Source organism: Malaya genurostris, chromosome 1, assembly GCF_030247185.1.
Source record: "Malaya genurostris strain Urasoe2022 chromosome 1, Malgen_1.1, whole genome shotgun sequence".
Lineage (NCBI taxonomy): Eukaryota > Metazoa > Arthropoda > Insecta > Diptera > Culicidae > Malaya > Malaya genurostris.
The window spans coordinates 84,728,729-84,755,898 of NC_080570.1; the positions used below are offsets into that span (position 1 = coordinate 84,728,729).

A 27,170-nucleotide genomic window follows, 5' to 3' on the forward strand; every position below is an offset into this window, starting at 1 on the left:
GCCAAAATACCTCTGTTACCCTATTCTTTTTAAATTATACAATGGTTAGGTTAAAGTATAAGTGATTGTTTCTTCCATAGTCCTACTTTTATAAAGGATTATTTGAATTGAATTGATTCCGGATAACCATTGAGTATTTCAACATCGAAGATAGTTTTTTTTCTCTTAATGCAGCATTTTTTTCCATGGGTAAGGCTAGCATTCTATGATTCATATGCTGAAAAGCTGCCATTTTATACTGATGGGAATGATTAGAAGTATAAAAAGCTTCCAATACAAAGGGGGATTTTTCAAGTGGTATAGGTTGATAAAAAAAACACACAAAAAAATAAAAAATGAATAGTAGCCATGTGATAGTTGAGTTCGCAATGTCCAGTCAGAGCTTCGACCAGAATACTGCAATGATGCTTGGAAAAATATAGTAGACATTTTACATTTTCAAATTTAAATCTAGTGAAAATGCTTTTGTTTAAGCGCATGTTTGCAAGCTGCGACAATTCAATAGAGAACCGCCCGTATAACAAGCTATGTGTTCATCAAGTTGTCGTTTCAAATAACCAGATAACCATTCCTCACGCAGATGATATCTCACATTGAAGTGCGGTGTAAAATCGTTTGTTAATATTGACGATCGCTTTCTTTGGAAATGCGAATTCTGCGAAATATCTTACCATTCAGCCTGCATCGGCGTGCAGCGGCACCAAGAAAATTTTATTCTGGCATTTATGGTACCAGTGTGTGCCGACTGTCAACAATTAATGAAGACAGGAGCTGGAACTCTAAAGCTACTTCATCAACAGGAGTAACTTCTAAAGTATACAAAAACAACAAGGATCAGCCCCATCGGGTTGTTCGAGCCATTGATGTGGAACAAGGCAACCAAAATTTCTAATGATCGTTATTTTCAATTAATCGTTACACTTTTGAATCCGCAAATGCACGAGAGTCGCTTAGATTGATCTTTATTAGGAACCAACACCACAACCACACGCGAACCCAGAATATAGACTCTATTTGTCGTGATTTGTTTTTGTTATGTAGCCGACGAAATTACATCAATAGCCCAAATGTATGCAATTCTATCGGATATCGATATTTAAGCTTCTCTTCGCCAAGCTTATGTTCAAGTTTTGTATGAAGGCTGTTATTTTTATAGCGTCAACTTTCTCTACCATTCTGCGCTTGGGCATTGGAGCGATAAACTTTTTCTCATTATCAATCGAGTTCATCTTATATAAATAAGAAATTAATCTTATGCACTCAAAATTTACCCAGGGGTTGTTGTCAATTTCTCAGGCGAAACGACATAATATGGGATTTCATCCAATCTTTCATGACACAAGGTCAGAGCATAAAAATCAAAGCTTCAAATCGTTTTATGGCACTTTTTGTCTTGCTGTCTAGCAACAACCTACCTCTAGCAAGCCACGTGTAGGACTGGAACGTTAGCTATAATTTTGCTTTTATTTATAGCTTCGCGTGCTTCCAACAGCTTCGCTTTTGCATCGATTGACCAATCAGAGCGATGTTTTCCCTTTGATATATCGCTTACTCCTTCAAAACCGTCGACTATGGCAGGGAAATCCGGTATGCCGGAGATTTTTTGCAGACAAAATAGGACACTGCTAGCTATTAATCAACATTTCAATGATATACAATTAAAAATACATGGTTATGAACATTCAAATCAATACGTAGAAATATTTCCAATCAAGTGGTGACATGATATTAATAATTGATACCAAATTGACTGAGCTGTAATTGTTTAAAACCTGACCACATTTCTACGTGTATTTTTCTTATGTTTCTAATTTGCACCCCTATATAGAAATCAAAAATGTGTTCTACATTAAAAATCAAACGGAAACGTATCACCGGACCTCTGAAAACCCATTACCTGGAAATATTCCACAGTGTCGAGCACTTGCTCATCTACGTGAAGCAGTCATTATCAAGTATCAGCAGAAACGACCACAACATTTGTGGTAGAGTAGGTCAGCGCATGCAGTCATTTGAGGCCTCGTTACACAGTGCCATAAAAGACGTTAGCGATTCTAGTAAAGTCAACGACCAACACTCAAAGCGAGTACTTCTTACTCTACGCAATTGAATATTCATTATTTTTACACAATGCATCCCTCCCCTACAACTCGGAGTATGAGGAAGTGCCGGAATACAATAAAATTGACTTTGAAGCAGTCAAGCGTAGACTAAATATAATTAATTGTCGAAATGTGTTGAGTGTAGAAGGATATTTCGATGACGAAGTAGACAAACTTTATCAAATTGTAAGCAATATATTATCAGAAGCTCACCAAAGAAAAGAAGAAGAAAAAATTATAACAGCAAATTACGTGCATGGTTCAATTCACAACTGAAACATCTGCAAAATAGAAATCAAAAAGCACACAAAATTTACAAACAAGAAAAAAGTGCCACTTATCTCCAAAATTACATAGACATTTATTTATTTATTTATTTATTTGTTGTAAAATCAACAGACACGATGTGGTCCTAATGATTAATTCTAATACTATGTAAGAATTTAGTCCTAGTTTTATGCCGTGAAAGATTGAAGTCGAACTCAGATGACACTCGATTAAATGACCGTTGTAAGCCGATAATCGCACCGTTTATCCCGTAGTTAGTGCGGCGTAAAGGAAGTCGAAGAAAAGCGTTGTTGCGGAGAGCTCGAGGACGAACATTGATGTTGATTTCACGGAGCAAAGTGGGGCAGTCGATTCTATCATTCAAAACGTCTGCTATCATTAAAGCACGCGATAGCTCGCGTCTTACTTGCAGTGTGTCTAGACCGATTAGCAATCCGCGACTTTCAAAGCTCGGTAGTTGATGAGGATTGGTCCAAGGTAAACGGCGAAGAGCGAATCGAACGAATCTACGTTGAATTGACTCGATTCTATTAACGCCATTGAGGTAGTGAGGGTTCCAAACAGCTGAACAATATTCCAGAGTAGAGCGAACGAGTGAACAGTATAGGGATTTCAAGCAGTAAACATCCGTAAAATGCTTAGCCATTCTCATCACGAATCCAAGGCAGCGAGAAGCTTTAGCCACAATGTAGTTGGTGTGTTGCCTAAATGTTAACTGCTCGTCAAGAAAAACGTCGAGGTCCTTGATGCACGTCGATCTACCAATCATGAATCGCTCAATAAAGTATTCGAATTTCAAAGGTACTTTTTTTCTCGTGAATGTTATGATCGAGCATTTTTCTGGATTAACGGTCATGTGATTCAATTTGCACCAATCCGAAAAGATTGCCAATTGTCGCTGAAGAAACGTCGCATCCTCTAAGGTGCGAATAACACGGTAGATCTTGAGGTCATCTGCAAAAGATATGCGCGGTCCTTCCAGAGAAAAATTAACGTCGTTAAAGTAAAGCAAGAAGATCAAAGGGCCGAGATGGCTCCCCTGCGGAATTCCAGATGTTTCGAACAGCTTGGGGATAGCGCTTATACAAGTTATACCACGGTAGTTGTTTATATCTCTTTTGTCTCCTTTCTTGTAGAACGGAAACATGAATGAAGCTTTCCATAAGTTGGGGAATACTCCCATAGCTAGTGACATATTAAATAAACGGCAAAGGGGGGCAATTAACCTGATTGAACATTTCTTTAAGATGACTGCTGGTATGGCGTCTGGGCCTGCAGAGGTGGAAGCCTTCATACCAACGATTGCCGTTTGTATCGATTCCTCGTCTATATTGATCGAGTGCAAAGTATAATTGGATACAGGAACATTATTCGCGGCGCGTGCTATTTCCTGCGGAGATAGAAAATCGCAAGAGAAAACGCTTGCGAACCTTTCCGAGAACAGCTGGCAAATTTCTTGAGTAGACGAACCAATACGATCTTTTGCAATCAACTCAAAATAGCCATAAGTGCAGCACATGAAAAATATAAACACAAAATTGAAAATCCAATAAAAACTTGTCCTAATTTTTTTTACTACACGATAACTAAACTAAAAAGAAACAGTTTTTCATCTCAAATGCATCTCGACGGACATGTAGGAAAAAATAGTGCAGAAATCTGCAAACAATTTGCAAATTTTTTTCAAGAAGTACCTATATACATCGTGTTTAGAAACTGACCGTGACCGTGAATACTTTTCTTTCATACCTGCATTTTCCAACCCCATCTCTGTAAACCATCTATAAGATCATGACATTTCGACAGCACTGAAAAACGTAGACGCCTCCAAAGGGCCTGGACCAGACTGTATACCACAAATATTAAAAAAAAATCTTGCTGAAGAACTCACACTACCACTACAAATACTTTTTAACCTATCACTTAATAAATGTAGTTTTCCTAAAGCATGGAAATATTCTTTTCTTGTACCAAAATCCAAATCTGGCTCAAAATCTAACATTCGAAACTACCGTGGAATAGCCATTATCCCTTGCATTCCAAAATTGTAAACGAAAAACTTTTTTATCAACTTCAAAATGTAATAATAAACAAACAGCATGGTTTTTTCAAAGGCCGCTCAACTACAACAAATCTTCTTGAATTTGTGACATTCACTCTGAACGCAATGGCCGCTGGCAATCACTTAGAAACTCTTTACACCAACTTTAGTGCTTTCGACCGTACTGACACACCACTACTTCTATACACACTACAAAAATATGGCATAGAACATAGCCTTCTGGAGCGGCTTGAATCATACTTAACGAATCGTGTATAAGTAGTTCACTTCCAAAATATAAAATCTGAACAAATTAATGTAACATCTGGCGTACCTCTGGCTCTCACCTAGGGCCTCTTCTTCTCATTTTACATATAAACGACATTTCCTTCATACTCAAAAATATAAAAGTGCTTATATATGCAGAAAAACGAAACCCATTCTGTAGATATATTTTTAGGAAATCAAATAGTAGAAAAAAAAATTGTATGAGATTTAGGTGTAATCTTGGACTCCAAACTCACATTTGTGGAGCATTACAACACAATAATCAATAAAGCAAATAGTATGCTGGGCTTTATCAAACACTTTAGTCATAGTTTTCAAGACCCATATACTATAAAATATTCTATAGTACATATGTGATACCTATTTTGGAATATTGCTGCCTAGTATGGAATTCATATCACATTATTCACGAAGAACGCATTGAATCGATACAAAAACAATTTCTTTTATATGCACTTCGTAAATTAAACTGGACAGCATTTCCTCTACCATCATATGAAGCACGCTGCTTGTTCATCATTATACAAACACTTAAAAAACGCCGCGACTTTGCAATGCTTTATTTTATCACCGACATTATTTCTCAACGCATTCTATCAGCTCCATTATTATCGCAATTAAATTCTTAAATATCTAGCCGACAACTACGTTCCAGGAAATTATTTTTAGAAGACATACTAGAACAAATTATGCAAAATACAGTCCAGTCAATCGAATAATGCGCTATTACAATCAATACTGCGAACATCTTGACCTTACTATGTCAAAAAATTAAATGAAATCTCAGCTTTGTCGTAGACATAATGCGTAGTGTGTAAGTGAACATTGTAAACAATTCATATGAAGTCTACATTTGCTTGACGAAATAAATAAATAGAATGTTTTGAAAGCTGCTAGTAAATACTCATCCCAAGTAACCATTTGAGATCACAATCGAGTGTGGCTAGTAGCACAGTCTATAGGGTTACTGTGCCAAGGCCCTGTAACCTTAAGACGGTATGCACAAGATAATGCTTCTTGGTTTAGGAGCACATAAAGTGGTTTAATGCACAGTAGCGCCTCTAGAGCATAAGTAGGAAATGTTGTGAATCCTCCTATCATCGCCACTAGGATCATCCTTTGTAGATGATTTAGCTTCGACTGCACTGCATCATATCTCCGAAACCGAAAGTCAGAGCTATTTGATCATCGAACTTGCTCAATGGCTCGACAATAGTTTTCAAACGAGCCTATGCTTGTAAAAATCGGTTCAACCATCGCCGAGAAGCAAAACAAAGCCTTGGTATTACATTCCTGTAGTGGAATTTGACTTTCTGTTTCAACAGACTTCGCAGCCGATTCAGAGTGTATAGAACCAGTGCATGGCTGGTGATACGATTCTACTGACACTACGAATCCTTCCTGGTGGGGGCTCGAACATACGACAACTGATTTGTAAGACCAGCGTCCTATGCATTGAACGGCCGACTTCGTGAGAGAGATTAGTATTAATGTTTGAGAGATCCCCGCGAAAGTAGTAAACAACTTATACCGAGTACTTACACACAGCTCCACAAAGGCCCAGCAACTAAATGAGTTTACAAATTGAATGGCTTGGAGTTGACATGGTCTGATCAAGCTAAATACCTAGGTTAACGTATGACAAAAAACTCACTTTCAAGGATCACATTGAAGGAATCCAGGCAAAGTGTAATAAATATATTAAATGTTTATATCCTCTTATAAACAGAAATTCTATTCAGACCAGCCATGCTTTATGCAGTACCAATTTGGTCAAGTTGTTGTTCCACCAGGAAGAAAACGCTTCAAAGGATTCAGAATAAAATTCTGAAAATGATTTTGAAGCGTCCTCCCTGGTTTAGTACAAATGAGTTACACAGACTCACAAATATAGAACCATTAGATGTAATGTCACATAATATTATAAGCAAATTCCGACAAAAACCGATGCAATCTTCAATTGAATCGTTTCGCTCTCTGTATTAGTTAGTAAGTAGGTACAAGTAGGTTTAGAATTTTTCCTACACAAAAAATCTCAGAATTGCGGAAGCAAATAATGTCCTCATGGTAATAACCAAATCATATATATATATATATATATATATATATATATATATATATATATATATATATATATATATATATATATATATATATATATATATATATATATATATATATATAATAGGGCTGAAAAGTCACCACTTGTGGCTGAACACCCAATTTAATAATTTAATTTTAACTCAAATTCCAAAAAATAGTTATTTAAAAAAAAACTAAATGAGTCGTACATAAGACGCCATCCCGTCTTAAGCTTTAAATTCATTACGGCACCATCCAATTTTAGGAAATTTAATCGAATTCTTTTTGCCCTTCCTATATAGAAGTGTTATGCAATCACTGTGAAATCCGACTTTTGAACCGAGGCTCGGAGGGCCGAGTTTCATATACCATTCGACTCAGTTCCTCGAGCACACAAATGGCCTACGGGCCTCGGTTCAGAAGTCGGTTTTCACAGTGATTGCATAACCTTTTGCAATTCTTAGTTGGCCTCGAAACTATTCCAGTCGGTTGCCGTTACCAGTAGACAACCAAACAAACCGATTCCGGCTATCCAAGTTCCCGATTTCTAATTCCAAAAGCACCAGTCATATATAGATTTAACTCACTTGACTTGACCGATTTTCAAAAATTTAGGCTCAGAAAAAAAACCTTGTGGTTCCATATTGAATTGCAAATTTTCATCCGGATCCGGATCCGACACTATGTTCTGGAATTACAGGGTAAAGATTGTTAAAACATGTATACCGCCACTAAAAGCGGCAAAGTACCTGCAATAGTAGAACTTTTTTTTATTTCGTTTCCCACAAATGTCCTAACCAATCTGAGTACTGTTTCATTCTGTAGGTTATACACAGGCCCGTACCCAGGATTTCGTTTCGAGAGGGGCCCAAATATTAAAAAAATGTAACTGAAGATTGCTTATGTACCTAATTCTCGGTGTGCCTTTTACGGGTGTTTTTAACAGACAGTTTAGACTTTTGCACTAGAACTGTTATTGTATTACATTACGTTTACTGTGTTGCTATTTCTGAAACACATGTCTTAGACCTTCTAAATAATTGTATATCTGTTTCTGATTTCGGGAGGGGCCCGGACAAGTTTATGGACAAACCTTTCTGTTTTTCAAGAATCAAAGAATTATTTTGAAGAATACCACACATTTATATATGATAACTTGAGAGATGTGAGAAAAGCATCATCCACCACGAGGTGGATTAAACAGGTTTTTTCATTTCATTTTAATTTTTGGCGCCCCTGGATATTGGCGCAAGAGGCGGTCGCATAACTAGCCTCACCATTACTACGGCCTTACCGTTGAATTACTAATAAATCAGGCGCGGATGTTATACGCCAGGTTAACAGTACAGATATGAAGTAGTGAATAAAAGTTAGGTAAACAAATAAATAAGCAAAGGAAGTTATTTTAGCGAGAGTAGTATCTAGCATCAGGCACTAGCAGCAAATGCGAGTAGTGAAAAATTTGATAACCTGAAATAATTTATTGTAATATTAACAGAAACAATGAAATGAATATATGTGTATTGGAAGTCTTACTCTAGCTTAATTATTTCTTTGAAAATTCTTATCTCGTCGCCTGTCGCCTGTCGCCAGGAAATCAATTGATATTCAGCTAAAATCTTCATTTGAGCAATCTAGAAAGAAACTTAGGAACATTTTCCAGCAAGACCTTACTTTTGCTTACAAAGCTGTCTTATCAAAATGTTAAAAGCTCGAATCTTGTTGTTATTCTTATTCCAAAATCTTTGCCTCTTAGAACCCCTAACACTCATCTCACCCAGCCTTCACATATTGGGCATTGTTGACAAAGGAAACATTTTCATAACATTATTTATCCGGTGGAACATCAAAGATCCAAGAGCATTTGATACGGATTTGAAGTCATTTTGTACTCAAATATGAACCCTGTATAGCAGACCCGCACGACCTACAAGTTGATAATAATGTTGGTCAAATTAGAAATTTCTATGCAACAATGTTATTTAATTAATTAGATGAAAGATATATAATTTGTCATTCTAAACAATATTCAATGCAACTACTTTGTACGACAATTAAAGGAGAAGAGCATAATTAGTATTATTTCGTTTCAGCTCACTTGGATGTACGAAGGGTATTCAAAACGTTATGCGTCCAATGCGATAGCGTCGGAATACAATTTAATCTGGTTGTCCCCTTCAAAAGAAAACTCACCCTACAAGACAGCAGTACCTGAAACACAAAAGAACGGTAGGTTGATAAACTTGGCTATGTGCCATTTGATTAACAACTCTTTTTTCTCAGGAGAAAAACGAAACAAAAAGACTGATAAAGTAAACTACAACAGTCATCCCGATTTTAATTTCCATTTATCAGTGTTTTTCCTGTTAATGTTGACATGCGTAATTAATTCTCCTTGTTTTATAACTTGGGGGAAACGTTTTAGGTATGTATGTTACTCGTTGTGTGTAATTGATTTTAGGACTATTAAGGAACGTAGTTTATACAGTGCAGAACTTTTAAATTTATTTATGTGTATATCTTCTTATTGTGCAGTGTGAGTTAAACAATGATGGAAATACAATTATTTAAAAATAAATAATTTTTGAGCGCAAAATATTTGCTTAAGCTGTTCAGTTATATGATTATAGTTCTTTCAGAGTTAAAATTCAAGCATGTATTTTATTTCGAAATAGATGAAGCAGGGGTAGCATTATTTATTTCGATTCCACTAAAATTTAATCGAATCGACCATGTTTAGTATTATGGTTTACGATTCGAACACGATCATCGTTCGACTTCACTCGAAGAAGTATTAGAATATTGAGAAGTTAGCATTATGAAACCACAACAATTAAGCTCGCAAACGACTGAAGTATATTTATTTATTATTTATTTATTTATTTGGACTTCGAAAATTTACATCGCACAGACACTTAAATGCTAATTCATAATTTAAACACATTTTTAGACACATTAAAATCAAATTTGTCATAAACTTCATTAAACAATCGGCAACATACATTAAGAGGGTTGTTTTGTCCATATTGTGTGCGATGATTAGGTAGCTGAAACAGTTCCATATGCCGGGTCCGTCTCAACGGGGCACGAAATTGTAATTTTCTTAGTAATTCAGCACAGTCAATATTATTACCAACAATGTCGAAGATTAAAAGACGTTGCAAGGTTATCCTTGTGCTCTCTAATGTTGGAAGATGGATAAGTCGACAGCGATCCTCATAGGAGGGGAGATGAACGGAATCGGACCGAGGCAGCAGACGTAGAGCGTAACGTATGAAACTTTTTTGCACGCTTTCAATTCGGTGCCCAGACTGAAGCAGCATATTCCAAAATGCTGCGAACAATTGAACAGTACAATGTTCTTAGACAGTATACATCTTCGAAAGCCTGAGTATTTCGACGAATGAAACCAAGCATTGAAAAGGCCTTAGCAGTGGTCAGTGCTACGTATTCTGAAAATTTTAGCTTGTGGTCTAATAATACACCAAGATCCTTTATAACAGCGACTCTTTCAATGTTTAGTGATGAAATTTTGTAGTCGAAAGTAGTGGAGCAACGCAAACGAGAGAAAGATATTACGTTGCATTTGCGTACGTTTACTTCCATTCCGTTGATTTCGCACCAATCAACAAGTGCATCGATGTCGGATTGAAGAGCGTTGCAGTCCAATAATGAATTTATACAGCAAAAGAACTCCAGGTCATCCGCGAACAATAGCTTGGGAGATTTTATAGCTCTGCAGAGGTCGTTGATAAACAATACAAAAAGCAGCGGACCCAAATGGCTCCCTTGGGGAACAACTGATGATATTGCAAACGAAGTAGATTGTATGTTACCAATGCGTACAAAAGCACTGCGTCCAGTCAAGTATGTCCTAATCCATTGTGTCAGCCACTCCGGAAAGCCAAGTGTGCTTAATTTTTCAACAGCAAGTCGATGAGGAACTTTGTCGAATGCCTTGGATAAGTCAACGTAAATTGCGTCCACTTGTTTTTTGCGCTCCATTTGATCGATTAAATCAGAAATGTAGCACATCAGATTTGTTGTAGTAGAACGTTTCCTCACGAAACCATGCTGTTCATCTGCCATGATGTGATGCACAGTCTCATATAAAGCATCGTGTAGCATGCTCTCTAGCAATTCAGGTAAGCAACTAAGAATCGAAATGGGTCGATAGTTATCTGCGTCATGAATGCTGCCACTCTTGTGTATTGGAATTATTGCAGCAATTTTCCATGCACTCGGAAAAACACAATCCGCGAAAGAACGGTTTAATATTATAGAAACGGGAAATGCGAGTGCCGCTGCACAGTTTTTGATGAAAACAGGTGGTAAACCGTCAGGCCCTGCTCCTTTCGAACCAACGATAGTTAACATCTTACGGAGGATGTCTTGTTGACTAAAAAATATGCGTGGAATATCCAGATGATAATTAGGCAAGCCGCTCAAGTACGATTCTGACAAGGGTGGCGAGTTATTACTTAGCACACTTTGAAAGAACGACGAGAACAGGTTCGCCGTGCCCAACGATGTTTCGGCTGAAACTCCTTTGTAACGAACGTTAATAGTAATGCCTTTAGATTTCTTGCGGCTGGCGATGTAATTCCAAAAAGAAGTTAGGTTGTCTTTCACGTTGCTCTCAATACGCTGCACATAATTCCGAAAACAAGATGCGTTCAAAGAGTTGTACTGGCGTTCTAATTCCCGTGACTCTGCTTTATGCCATGTGGAATTGGTTTTGAAGTACCGATTTTTTGCCTTTCGTTGCGTTCAAAGAATTGTACTGGCGTTCTAATTCTCGTGACTCTGATTCATGCCATGTGGACTTGGTTTTGAAGTACCGATTCTTTGCCTTTCGCAAACGATTTCGTAGACGCTGCAGTTCGACGTTCCACCAGGGCTGTTTGAATTTCTTCTGAAGGGAACGTTGTTTGATTGGTACGTTATTCTGAATAATTTCATACAGTTTGGTGTAAAAAGATGAGACAGTGTCATCAATTGTGTCACCGAGAACGATTTCGGTCCAGTCAACCCCATTAAACAGCTCATTCAAGTTAAAATAATTCGCCCGATTGTCATCAAAAGTTGGTTCAATTCCATCTGGTATACAAGTTGCAGTAAGATTCAGGTGAAGCAAAAAATGATTGTGATGACGGTCAACTTTCATCAGTGGCCAGGGTGGTTCGAGTAAATCAAATATCACAGGGTCATTTGTTAGAGCAAGATCTAGTAATCGTCCGTTCATGTTCTTAAGACCATTGATCTGCCGCAGTCCGTTCGATAACAATTTTTCTACTAAAACAATTTCATGCTCAGAGGATGGAATTTGGAAGCAGCGAGCTTGTAACTTCTTCATAATGCCAGTTTAAGTGAGGTAAATTGTAGTCACCCATCACCACAACATCATTTTCAGCAGCCTGCTTAAATATCTCTTGAACACAAGACGAGTGTGTATCATACAGGGCCACATCCGAATTAGGTGGAAGATAGACAACGCAAACGAACAAAGAAAAGAGTTTCAAATTAACTCGAACGGTCACTTGTTCTAGCTGCTGGCTGTTTGCTGTTATTGAGATACTATTTACATTTCTTTTCACTCCAACCAGCACTCCGCCGCCTCGCTGAAATGAGCTGGTGTTTGAATTTCGATCGCATCGGTACAAGCAGTAACTGTTGGTAAGCTCACTGCTCAGAATGTTATCGTTTAACCGACGACTTTAACCATGTTTCTGTTAAAACTATAATATCGTAGTCGCATTGTGACAGTGCCTAAAACAGATTGTTTGTTTTAGTACGAAGACCTCTTACACTTTGATAATAAATTGTTAGCGAAAACGATGCCGCTGCGGAAATCTATTGCATTGTTAAATCATAGTATATTTTGTGTGTTTCGCATATTATGTTCGAGTCGGACTGTTTAAAAATCGTAATAATCAAATGCTGCAAGGTATTTATTAACACTCTTAATACCAAGCTTAAAAAAGTTACGCGGAGCACCCAGCCTGGAAAAAAGTTGGAACGGTAACTTTGAGCTTTCATAGGTCAGTTGTTACTTGACGAATTTGAATAAATGTTGCAAACTCGAATGAAGTTTGTAGATTATTTTAAGTATGTCATTTTTGACGATCGTTTAGGAAAAACTAATGAAAATATGATTTTCCCCGTTCCATGTTTTTTTGCCTTTCTCATATAGAAAGGTTATGCAATCACTATGAGAACCGATTTTTGAACCGAGGCCCGGAGGGCCGAGTGTCATATACCATTCGACTCGGTTCGTCGAGTACGCAAAATGTCTGTGTGTGTATGTGTGTATGTAACGTGTTTTTGCACTAATTTTTCTCGGAGATGGCTTAACCGATTTTCACAAACTTAGATTCAAATGAAAGGTTTTGTGGTCCCATAAAAAATTCCTTAATATTATTTGGATCCGACTTCTTGTTCCGGAATTAGTGGCGCGACCGATTTTCACAAACTTCGGTTCCGGAATTATGGGGTAATATGTGCAAAAAAATGTGAAAATAAGTGCACTAACTTTTCTCAGAGATGGCTAATCCGATTGTCACAAACTTAGATTCAAATGAAAGGTCTTGTGGTCCCATACGAAATTCCTGAATATTTTTTATATCCGACTTCCGGTTCCGGAATTATGGGGTAAAATGTGCAAAAAAATGAAAATATGTGTTCTTACTTTTCTCATAGATGGCGCGACCGATTTTCACAAACTTTGGTTCAAATGAAAGGTCCTGTGGTCTCATATGTAATTCCTGAATTTCATCAGGATTCGACTTCCGGATCCGGAAATATTGGGTAAAGTGTTTTGAAAATTTTATACCATCACTGAAAAGGGCGAAAAACCGTAAAAAGTTTTCTAAATCGACCTCAAATCTTCTCCAATTGATAGTTTTTATCAGTAGACGGGCAAACAAACCGATTCCGGATATTCTTTTAAGAATCGAAGAAAATTATTTTGAAGATTACCTGCTAGGGGTAGGCTGTTGTTAGACAGCAAGATGAAAAGTGCCATAAAACGATTTGAAGCTTTAATTGGTATGCTCTGTCATGCCAGTTCGGATGAAATTCCATGTTATGTCGTTTCGCCTGAGAAATTGACGCCAGGCTAAATTTGGAGTGCATAAGATTAAATTCCAATTTATATAAGATGAACTCGATTGACAATAAGAAAAAGTTTATCGTTTCAACCGAAATCGCAGAATGGTTTTAATGGTAGAGAAACGCTATAAAAATAACTGCTTGCATACAAAACTTGAACACAAGACGAAGAGAAGCTTAAATATCGATATCCGTATCGAAAGCTCCAATATCGATATCCGTATCGTGTACAAACATTTAATTGCATACATTTGGGCTATTGGTTTAATTTTGTCGGCTACAAAACAAATACAAATCACGACAAATAAAGTCTATATTCTGGGTTCGCGTTTTCGGTTTTGGTTCCTAATAAAGTTCAATCTAAGCAGACTCTCGTGCATTTGCGAATTCAAAAGTATGACGATTGATTGAACTATTTGATTGTAGATCATTAGAAATTTTGGTTGCCTTGTTCCACATCAATGGCTCGAACAACCCCATGGGGCTGATCCTTGTATTTTTTACAATGATCGTAAATATCTCGTAGTTCAATGCGATGACCTAGGTTTATATTTTTACACATCATTCGATTGCTAGTAATACCAGCTACAATTTTCGCCCAACTACCATTCCTGCACTATCAAAATAAAATTTAAAAAAATCGATGAATGTATAATTTTTCATTGTTTGCCTATCTCATATAGAAAGGCTATGCAATCACTGTGAAAACCGACTTTTTAACCGAGGCTCGGAGGCCCGAATGTCATATACCACTCGACTCAGCTCGACGAACTGAGTAAATTTTTGTGTGTGTATGTCTGTGTGTGCATGTGTCACTTTCCTTCAAAATGGTCAAATCGATTCTCACAAACTTATAGGTTCAAAGGAAAAGTCTTACAGTTTCATACGGAATTCCTAAATTTGTTGTGGATAGTACTTCCGGGTCCGGAACTACAGGGTAAACAAGATTTGTAGAGTTTGTTAGATTAAGTCTGAACAAAGTTTCCTATTTCTATTCAATTAACAGTTGTTTTAGCGAATTCCACAGTAATATTTATGATGTTATAAGTAATATGAGAAAGGCATCATAACACTACTAGGTGGATTAAAACAGATTTTTTTTTCACATGTTTGTATATAACTCAAAAATTAAAGCGATGACATGTACATTTTTCTGCTCCAAAATATTGGCATCATTACAAGAAATAATTTATTGAAGAACAAACTTATGTATCCGTTCATCGAATCTCAAGAAATTTGGTACAAATACAGAGAATTTCTATTATTAGGAAAATGTTGCCAAACAATATCCAATCAAAACTTTTAAATTTTATGACATATATTTTTTGCCTTTCTCATATAGAAAAGCTATGCAATCACTGTGGAAACCGACTTTTTAACCGAGGGCCGAAGGGCCGAATGTCATATACCATTCGACTCGACGAACAAACATGTGTAATAAAAATATGCCCGGAGACGGCTGAACCTATTTTCACAAACTAAGATTCAAATAAAAGGTCTCATGGTCCCAAGGCCTGCTATTGAATTACATCCTGATCCGACATACGTACACCACTAGGTGGATTGAAACAGGTTTTTAATATTTTAGTTGGAAATTGATTATGAACAAAATTTACCAAAATCTGAAACTTGGATTTCACTCACAATATTAAAAATTTCGGTAAATATACCTTAACTCTATAAACAATAATATTTTTGTATTGGACAAAAGATTTGAGCATTTTTTGTGCATAACCCAAACGCAATTGATAACTGATGTCTTTAAAACAAATGATCAGTGAAAGATATGCCATATTTTGAAGTACGTGGTATTAGGGTTACTCTAATTATTAGGGTGATCAAAAAATTATTTTCCGGATGCGTTGAGAAAGAGGACTGCATCCTTCGGAAAAATTGTAGGTAAACTTATATCGAGCAGCTTTGCTGAAGACACCATTGTGGTATCTCCAACGGTTTTAATGTTAAAGCTATTTTTAAAGAGCAACTTAGGGTGTTTCTCAAAAAATCACATTTTGTTCGTATTAGGTATCTTTGAACGTCTTTTAGAGTTTGAGTTTGAGTTATATCTAACATTGAGGCAAATGAAAAAAATCCGTTTCTTGCATTTGACAGAAAATACTTTCGAGCATGTTTATAAGAATAAGGCGGAGGATATTTTTTTAATTTTTTTTTTATTTTGTTCAAACATTTGTTTTTTTCATTGAAAAATACTCCATCATGTAATGCATTTATTAGCTATACATGCAAATAAGGCATTTTTGTCTTCTGGAGTATTAAAACCAATTCAGGTGCATATTCGGGAAGATGAAGTTCACTCACGTTGGTAACAACCACTCTATTTGATAATGCTATTACAGAGATTATCTGACTTTAAATTCTATACATTCCGAAATAATTATAAATTTGTGACATTTAAATCTTAATATTCTTTCAATTGTAATTGATATCGTTTAGGATAGCGGGAAATTTAAGATATATGTTTTTGTTCTTAAATGCTTGTAAAACAAAAATCAAGCAATACATTATTTTTACCTTGTATTGTTATTAGTCAGATAATCTCTGTAATAGCATTAGTTTTCTTTTGCCATTGGTTAGTATATAAAATTTATAAAAATTTACGTTCTATTTCTTATTGTACAAAGCCATTGAAATTATTTGAAATTTTTTTGTTGCCACAAAATTTATTTTATTAGTAAAATTCAAATTCTACGTCTCTATGAAACAGGGAAAAAAGGGAATTCTTTTCGGAGGCGTTTAGGACAAAAATCTTCATTGTCTGATGGTGACTTCGCCTTGGCTCTCTTGGCCAATGATTTGGATGGTGGCGTCTTTGATGTTGATTAGGTCGGTCTTCCACCGGCTTCGCGGAATTCAATACGTTGTTGCAGTCGAATTTATTGGCTTCTTATCCACTAAGCAACGTTTAATGGCATTAATCAGCACATTAAAGCTCTTTTTCCTTGACTTGGACGATTTTTTTGAAGTCGCCATAGCTAACAGAACCAGGGAACCAAAGTTTTTACTTATATGTCGGATGTATTGAAGCCGTCAAGTTGTCCACGTGTTGCATATCACCTAAGATGCTAGGTAATACAGTAATTTTAGCTAGCAAAAACCTGTTTTAATCCACCTAGTGGTGTAATGATGCCTTTCTCATGTACATATAATATTGTGGTATTCTATTCAAAAATTTTCTCTTCGATTTTTGAAAGAAACCAAGAGATTTTTTATGCATAACATGTTTGTTGCATCCGAAAATATTTTAAGTGACGGTGTACAATATTGGAAACACTTTAGCCTATAATTCCAGAACCGGAAGTCGGATTCGGATGAAATTCAGGAATTCCGTATGGGACCGAAAGACCGTTCATTTGAATCTAAGTTTGTGGACATCGGTCAAACCATCGCTGAGAAAAGTGAGTGAGATCTGTTTTGGTATATATGACCACTATTTTCGGTACATCCGGAACCAGATACCGGGAATCAGGATAGCCGGAATCGGTTTGTTTAGTTGCCTACTGATAATGACTATTGTTACTCCAGGTAACAAGAGTTCGAGATCGGTATTTCCGAAATTTTTAGCAGGTGGCCCTATATGTCCGTTCGGAGCAATAATGGGTAGATTCACTCGTTTCACGCCGAACTTTAATTTCCTAATAATAATAATTGAGTTCAATTTGAGTTTTTAATTGAGGTTATAATAATTTCTTATGTTTAGTGCCCTTACTCGTCGTTTATACAGGCAAGATTCTGATCGGTATAACGGTCGCGTACCACCTTTGATCACTAAATTAATTTATAGATTAGCATTATAATTCATAAATAGTGGTGAATATTACCTTCGCTTTTAGAGTTCAAGAGACGCACTACTCTTTTGTGAAGATTTAGATTTACGTTAATTGTAAGTGTATCTCTAAACATAGGTTATAACAAATTAGAATTATAGAAAATGTCTGAATCAATTACAAACCTCAACAAAGGAACTGCAGTATAGATTTTTTCGTAAATGAATATAAAGATTAAATTCGCGCAGCATCAAAACGTGCTTTCAACTGAGAACAATAGTCCTCTCTACTGACGATTGTTTCGTTCTTATACCTGTCTTCGCTGTGTATGACCGTTATCGTTCGCTATAAATCTAACGGGTAGACTTTCCGGGAAGGATGGCAGTGTTATCAGCTATCTGTGACGAGGGGTTCGATGACACTCCCCCCCAGTTCGGCAACTCTGTCCCTGGGTTGGCTAACTCTTCCTTAGACTTTACATCGAGCACCGCGACTTTGACTGCCGGTCTCTCGTACACACCTGTGTTTGTCTGGATCGTTACTCTGCGTACCTGGCCACCGCTGTTTACTGTCCCAATCACGCGTCCCTTTGTCCAGCAGTTTCTCGGAAGATCTGGATCCACAATCAGCACAATGTCGTCTTCTCTTATCGGATTCACCCTTTGATGCCATTTGGAACGATCGGTGATCTCTGGTAGATACTCCTGGAGCCATCTGCGCCAGAATCGATTGGCCAATACTTGTGACACGTGCCAACCGCGCCTGAGTGCCACTGAGCTATCGTTTAAGAGTGTTAGCGGTTTGGAACCATTAGAAGCACCTAACAGCCAGTGATTAGGAGTCAACGCGGGAGCTCCCTCATCCTCTATCGGTACGTGAGTTAATGGCCGCGCATTGATAACTCCTTCGATCTCTTTTAACGCGTTTCTTAGCTCCTCATCCGACGGTCGCCGAGATAGATTCAACTCTGACAGGTTCCGCTTCACGCTTTGAATTAGCCGTTCCCAGCTCCCCCCCATACGGGGAGATGCTGGGGGGTTAAAGCGCCAGGATGTACTTGACGATACCATCTCTTTTATCATCGCATTTTGGTTGGCATCACGCAGAGCTACTTTCAACTCACGGTCTGCGCCAATAAAGTTGGTCCCCCTGTCACTATAGAAAACTGCCGGAGTACCACGACGTGACATAAAATTACGTAGAGCCATTATGCACGAAGCGGTATTTAAAGAGCTAGCTACTTCTATGTGAATTGCGCGCACAGTAAGGCATGTCAAAAGGACCCCCCATCTCTTCTCAACCCGTCTCCCCACTGCCACCTCAATCGGTCCGAAATAGTCCACGCCTGTATGAGTGAACGGACGAGTAAATGCTGCTAGTCTGCATATTGGAAGATCCGCCATAGCTGGTGGACGTGGAAAAGCTGTTCGGATCTTGCATCGCTGACAGTTGGTTCTGATTTTGCAGTATACTCTGCGCAAACGGTGAATACTGAACTTTTGTCGTATTTCATTAATAACTGTCTCATTATTCCGGTGATGGAATCTTTGATGATAACTCTCCACGACTAGCCTAGTAACTGCATGGTCTCGTGGGAGGATAATGGGACATTTAACTTCCATTGGCACATATTCACAATTTATGATTCTGCCGCGCATTCTGAGGATACCTTTTTCATCGACAAAGGGATTTAATTTATATAGCGGACTTCGTTTAGCTACAGCGCCTTTCCTGCCTTCTAATGTGAGCATTGAGAAATCATCACGATATGCATCCCACTGTGCTATGCGATAGTGAAATTCTTCAGCCCGAAGAATTTCTTCACTAGTCAGGACTCCGATTATTCGCATTTTACGGATGTTTGCAAAACGCAAAACGTATGCTGTTACACGGACCAAGTGTCTCCATTTGGAAAATTTTTTAGCTGGCAACACAGTATACGAACTCTCAAAATGCGCATGTACACTGGCGCGTAGTTCTTCAGATGTACTCCCTATTTTAACAGGCATTTTTGGCCAATCAATTTCAGATGTCCATAAGAACTCGGGACCTTTGTACCACCTACTGTCGCTGGATAAGGTTGGCTGACGTTGCCATTTTGTGCCTTCGTCAGCAACGTTCCATTTCGTTGGAATCCATCTCCAATCGGAGACGTCCGTCAGCTCAAGGATTTCGCTAACTCGCGCTCCCACGAACTGGCTGTATTTGCGGTGTTCCGATCGTAACCAAGATAGCACGTTTCGCGAGTCGGACCAGAAAACACGTCGCTTGATCTCGATAGATAGCCCACGGATTGTAGAGACCGCGAGTCTTGCCCCGATAAGAGCCGCTTGGAGCTCTACTCTTGGGATTGATAAATACTTAAGTGGTGCCACGCGGGTTTTGGCACTAACCAGCGTACATTCGACCGTTGTCCCCTCGACGTATCGGAGATATACTAGGGCTGCCATACCGTTCTCTCCTGCATCAACGAAGGTGTGAAGCTGGATCTCTATTTCAGTACGCGTTGAAGTGACCTGTCTATAGCACCTCGGAATGCTAAGATTTTCGATTTGAGGAAGAAGTTTTATCCACATTCGCCATTTTTCAAAGCATGGTAGGCTGATTTTCTCATCCCAGCCGACGGCAGTGCGCCAGATTTCCTGAAGCAGCACTTTTAGGAACATCAGATAGTGTGATATTAGGCCAAGCGGATCATAGATGCACATTAGAGTGCGTAAAACCTCGCGCTTAGTGGGGCAACGAGTTCCTTCCAACAGGTCTTGCCCCAGTCTGAATTGATTCAACTTGAATGTGAAACAATCGCTACTGGTGTTCCACCACATGCCAAGCACCTTTTCTGTGGCCAAATCCGAAGAAAAGTCAAGGCTTTTTTCTGTTGATTCCTTGCCACAAATTGCAGAGAGAACCGTAGGAGAGTTTGTCGCCCAATTTCGGATTTCGAATCCGCCTTGCTCGTTGACGAAGCAGACTGTTCTTACTAGATCAATTACATCTTTCTCAGTTTCAGAGCTGCATAGCATGTCATCAACGTAGGTGTTCTCGATTATTGCTGTCGTAGCAGCTGGAAATAATCCTCTAAAGCGTTCCGCGTTGAGGTTTTTCGTGAATTGTGCACTTGCCGGGGAACAGCACGCCCCAAAAGTCATGACTTCCATGACGTATACACTTGGTTCATTCTGGTCATCGTTGTCCCTCCACAGAAATCTCTGACTATGCTGGTCTTCACCGCGAATGCGTACCTGGTGAAACATTTCACGTATGTCACCGGCTATAGCGAAGCGATACTCCCGGAATCTACACAGCACCGATGTTAACGGGGTAAGTAAATCGGGTCCTGTTAACAGGACAGAATTTAACGAAATTCCATTCGACGTGGCAGCAGCGTCCCATACCAGCCTTATTTTGCCAGGTTTGTTGGGATTAGAAACTGGGAATACTGGCAAATACTACGAACGTTGATGGCTTTCCGCTAGCTCATCGTTTGTGAGTCTCCGTATATAGCCTTTTACTAAATATTCTGCCATCTTATTCTTCATAACACCAGCCAAGTCACGGTCCTTTTTCATACGGTGTTCCAGATTGTAGAAACGTTTTAGAGCCATTTGCTTGTTATCTGGCAGTCTGATGTCGTCTCGTCTCCAGAGTAATCCGGTTTCGTACCTCTTTCCGTTGAATAGGGTGAGATCTTGTAGAAGTTTGAAGGCTCGCTCATCATCACAGGAACGAGTTTCCCTTGCAGGGCGTGTTATGCCTAGACTATCGATATTGAAATAGTTTTTCATAGATTGTTGTATACTATCATCGCTTTCATGGTCACATAGGCATACGTGATACGTGTAGTGAAGCATATTCATTGTCTGCTCTGTTGTAGCTCCACCATAAACTGTCCATCCGAGGTTCGTCTTAATCGCGATAGGTTGGCCATACTGTCCTTCACGACTCTTTCTCACGAGGGTGGCATTAGCGTGTTTCACCCCAATCAGAAGTCGTGGTCTAACGTTTTGGTAAGACTGTAAAGGAATTTTTTGAAGATAACGATACTCGGCTTGAAGTTGTTCAACGTCGAGTGATTGCGATGGTAACTGAAGGTCCTTGACCGTCCGGACATCTTCAAGCGAAAACCGTCTTCCGTTTTGGCCGGAGATATCGAAACTGACGATATGTGAATCCTCCTCAAGTCGATGGGCACCCCCAGTCCACTTTAAACACAAAGGGCGAGGCTCCCCGGAAAGGTTGAGTTCATTCGCAAGATCTTGATTTAAAAGAGTTAATGATGATCCATCGTCTAGAAAGCGTAACAATGAACCGACACGCCGTTACCGTAAACTACTATCGGAATATAACGAAAAAGAACTGAACTTGATCCACCTCGGTGAGTATTGCATGATTGCTCATCACGTCGTGGATTATATGCTACAGACGGATCCGATATTAGTTCTTTATGTAGCAATGGGTGGTGCTTAAAGGTACACTGATTCACACCAGTCTTTAGACTCGCATCCTCCTTTGTGCCTTTTCAAGCATTTACGACATGTTCTTGTTTCACGAATCACCGCCCATCTCCCATCATAGGAAAGATCCAAAAAACGCTTACATTTGGCAAATGATGTACAATTTCCTTTGCATGCGACACATGACGTAAAATTGAGCTTAGGTATGGCACCTGGGGTTACTCTGCAGTGTCCACTTTTCAATGATCCGGACGGATTCATTCTCCGTACCTGAAATTCGTCATGTGTGTTTACGAAGTCTCTCGCACCTTTGCGTATTTCCTTATTTGAGAAATGTTCTTGCACTGTAGGGGGGTCAGCAACAATACTAGCGTCCTCCGCCATATCAAAGATCCAATCACTGAATGCTAAGATATTTACCTTCTGTAAGTGCTTACTATGTCTGGCCCAATCTAACTTCATAGATGCTCGTAATTTCTCCACTAAGCTATCCACCATTGACTTATCATGCGTGTATTCCTCGTCGCCACAAACGCTAATGGTAACGGAAAGATTTTGAACAGCAAAGGCAAAATCAATCATTTTGTTAATTGAATCGGCCTTTAATGGGGGCAGCGACATGATCTTATTCTTCAAAACTCGAATTATATATCGCGGATGCCCAAAACGAAGCTTAAGGGCCTTTGTCGCTTTGTCGATCGTTGACGGATGTAGTAAGAAATTTTGTACTGCCGTGAGTGCATCTCCACGCAAACAATTTCTCAAACGAAGCATGTTCTCTTCATCTGTTAGACCGCACATCCGCGTCGTGCTCTCATAGGTAGCGAAAAACATCGGCCATTGCTCAGGATTTACATTAAACAGCGGCAGTTCCTTTGGAATAACCTGGCGAGCTGCTATCTGATTACGGGAAAGATTGCAGGCGAGTTGGTTACTGGTAAACCGTTTCTTCGCGGTCTTCGGAGTAGATCGCTTTTTTGGGTCAAAATTGGACTTCACTGTATCTGCTTCTTCTTCACCCACGCGGATTGATTCCCTACAATCTTGACTTGATTGCGCTTCGCCGTCAGATTTTGCATCAGCGGAATAGGGTTGCGAACTATTTACATCAGCGTTGTCTTGCAGCCAATCCGTTACTTTTGTATTTCCATTTATACCGTCACCGTATTGCTGCTTCTCACTGTCTGCGTTTGGTCCATCGACGTCAGCTAATTCTTCTAAAATTTGATACCGTTTTTCAATTAGCCTTTTCATCTCGATTAACAAGGTCTGTTCCGCTTCTATTTTTTTGTAATTTCAATTCCAAACGCATTTTGGAAGATTTTCTCGACACTGATGACATTGCTGCGGCCGACTCAGAAGGATGTGACAGCATTGTGGAAGATTTTTTCGTGACCGAAGACTCGACCGACGCGGACGTTGCCGATTCCGGCTCAGATGCATTGGACACTGCTTTCGAAGATTTCTTTAACATCAATGACGTCACTGAGGCAGGCTTCGGTGGTATGATAGCAGTGTTAAGAGGATTCTGCCACACCATCGAAGGTTTCGATTGTTGGCTCGCCGTGTTCGCGGTCTCCTGTTGAACTTTTGTTAATTTAGGTTTCCTTGCCTGTTTATCAGTTTTCATTACCCTTTCGTTAGGCACCGCGTTCAGCTTCTTTGGATGCACCTTTATTCGCTTTCCCGTACCTATTTTCTTAGTAGACCTGTTTTTCCTTTTCTTTGCCTCACACTTAGCACAGCTCCAGTCTCTATTCTCTACTTCGAATGAAACGCCCACGCAAGCAAAGTGGTGCCAGCCATCACAATCATCGCATTGAACCATTTGGCTGGTGTCGATCGCATTGCACATCTTACAGCTACGTCCAATACCATCATCACTGGCTATCATCCCAGCAAGAAACTGACTCTTCTTACCACCATTGTGCGAAAGAGCTTTTCTAACGATTTGTCTCGTTTCCAAATTCAAAAGATCTTCTATATAAGCACTTGTAGAGGGGGGGTCATGGAAGGGGCCTACTGTGCTTGCGCATATAGATTGGATAGCTGAGCTCTTACCTTGTGTGGTTGCGGTGACTGCGGTGATAGCCTTTTTATCGTTAACTTGATCCGACATCTTGCATATGATAAACGAAATTAAAGATTTGTTACTCCAGGTAACAAGAGTTCGAGATCGGTATTTCCGAAATTTTTAGCAGGTGGCCCTATATGTCCGTTCGGAGCAATAATGGGTAGATTCACTCGTTTCACGCCGAACTTTAATTTCCTAATAATAATAATTGAGTTCAATTTGAGTTTTTAATTGAGGTTATAATAATTTCTTATGTTTAGTGTCTTTACTCGTCGTTTATACAGGCAATATTCTGATCGGTATAACGGTCGCGTACCACCTTTGATCACTAAATTAATTTATAGATTAGCATTATAATTCATGAATAGTGGTGAATATTACCTTCGCTTTTAGAGTTCAAGAGACGCACTACTCTTTTGTGAAGATTTAGATTTACGTTAATTGTAAGTGTATCTCTAAACATAGGTTATAACAAATTAGAATTATAGAAAATGTCTGAATCAATTACAAACCTCAACAAAGGAACTGCAGTATAGATTTTTTCGTAAATGAATATAACGATTAAATTCGCGCAGCATCAAAACGTGCTTTCAACTGAGAACAATAGTCCTCTCTACTGACGATTGTTTCGTTCTTATACCTGTCTTCGCTGTGTATGACCGTTATCGTTCGCTATAAATCTAACGAGTAGACTTTCCGGGAAGGATGGCAGTGTTATCAGCTATCTGTGACGAGGGGTTCGATGACAACTATCGATTTATGTAGTTTTGAAACCAGTTTAGAAATTGTTTTACTTGTTTTGTTTTGCCGGTTTAAGTGACGGTGTACAACACAACTTACCCTATAATTCCAGACCCGGAAGTCGAATCCAGATGAAATTCAGGAATTCCGTATGGGACCGGAATACCTTTTATTTGAATCTAAGTTTGTGGAAATCGGTCAAACCATCGCTGAGAAAATTGAGTGTGTGTATGTGTGTATATGTGCGTATGTGTGTATGTAACGTTTTTTTGCACTAACTTTTCTCGGAGATGGCTGAACCGATTTTCACGAAAAAAATAAAATTGAAAGCGTCTATGTTGTTGCCAGATTTATTAACTTTGAGGTGATCAATCTCAGTATGATTATTATCTGTTATAATGTTTTGTTCCATTTTATTTGTGCTGTGCTTAGTTTGAACTAGTAGGACTAATAAAGCTTCAGAATTGATAGCTGTTCGTGAAAATGCATCTGGTACCGTATTATTTTTGAAGTCTTCTAAATCTGTCATCATCATCAGTTTTTACTAAAAATCGAAATGTTTTATCGCCCTGTGAATGGCGGTTAGTTCTTGCACGATTGTCGATTTATTACTCTCTCCTATGCAATTGGTAATTCAACTTCACCATGCATTAAAGATAATACAGCACCGCATGTCAATTTTGACGCATCAGTGCTTAAAATATTTTTTCCTTTCTCATATAGAAAGGTTATGCAATCACTGTGAAAACTTACTTTTGAACCGAGGCCGGAGGGTCGAGTATCATATACCATTCGACTCAGTTCGTCGAGTACGCAAAATGTCAGTGTGTGTATGTGTGTATATGTGCGTATGTGTGTATGTAACGTTTTTTTGCACTAACTTTTCTCGGAGATGGCTGAACCGATTTTCACGAACTTAGATTCAAACGAAAGATCTTGTGGTCTCATACAAAATTCGTGAATATTATTTGAATCCTACTTCTGGTTCCGGAGTTATGAGGTAAAATGTGCAAAAAAATGTAAATATGTGTTCTAGCGGTACCATCTACCGCCACGATACAACATAGAGCGATTGAAGCAACCGGATGTCGCCTCAGCATACGCGTAGAATCTCGAGGCAGCGTTGCCAGACAAGGGCGAGCTCGATGTGGTTCCCCTAGAAGACTGCTGGAGTACAGTAAAAGCAGCCATAAACAACGCAGCCGAGTGCACCGTCGGGTACGTGGATCGGAGTTGACGGTACGAATGGTTCGACGAAGAGTGCAGAGTGATTTTGGAGGAGAAGAACGCAGCGCGGGCGGTAATGCTGCAGCATGGAACCCGGTAGAACGTGGAAAAATACAAACAGAAGCGGAAAGAGCAGACCTGCAACTTTCGGAAGAAAAAACGCCACCTGGAAGAAGCGGAGTGCGAGGAAATGGAACTGCTGTACCGCTCTTAAGAAACACGGAAATTCTACAAGAAGCTTTACAAATCCCGCTACGACCGCGAGCTGAAATGTGCAGGGATAAGGACGCGAGCCTCTTAACGGATGGACGTGAGGTGATTAAAATGTGGAAGCAGCACTTCTATGAGCACCTGAACGGCGCGGAGAATGTAGGCATGGGGGTTCAAGATGGCGGGAGAAACGACTACGTAAATGCAGCAGAAGACGGAAATGATCCAGCTCCCACATTGAGGGAAGTTAAGGATGCCATGCACCAGCTAAAACCAACAAAGCAGCTGGTAAGGATGGCATCGCAGCTGAACTCACCAAGATGGGCCCAGAAAAGTTGGCCACGTGTTTGCACCGATTAATAGTCAGAATCTGGGAAACCGAACAGCTAACGGAGGAGTGGAAGGAAGGGGTAATTTGACCCATTCATAAGAAAGGCGACCATTTGGAATGCGAGAACTTCCGAGCGATCACAATTCTGAATTATTCCAGTGTGAGTATGTTTGTGTATGTATGTGTGTATGTATGTGTGTATGTAACAAAAATGTGCAATCGATTTTCTCGGAGATGGCTGGACCGATTTTCGCAAACTAAGACTGAAATGAAAGGTCTCTTGGTCCCATAGAGTGCTTTTGAATTTTACCCGGATAGGACTTTCGGATCGGGAGTAAAGGGGTAAAATGTGCAAAAAAAATGAATAAAAAGTGCACTTGATTTTCTCGGAGACCACTAAACCGATTTACTTCAACTAAGGTTTAAATTAAAGGCCT

General features: G+C 39.0%; 1 protein-coding gene across 2 annotated transcripts in view; it reads left to right on the plus strand.

Annotated features, from left to right (window-relative positions):
• Positions 1–27,170, plus strand: part of LOC131440652 (GPI inositol-deacylase) — a 254,257-nt gene that overhangs the window by 197,830 nt on the left and 29,257 nt on the right. For both annotated transcript variants that reach the window (XM_058612123.1, XM_058612122.1), the window contains exons 14-15: positions 8,895–9,030; positions 9,085–9,226. In XM_058612123.1, the coding sequence (XP_058468106.1) occupies positions 8,895–9,030; positions 9,085–9,226 (278 nt within the window). The remainder of the gene's footprint in view (positions 1–8,894; positions 9,031–9,084; positions 9,227–27,170) is intronic.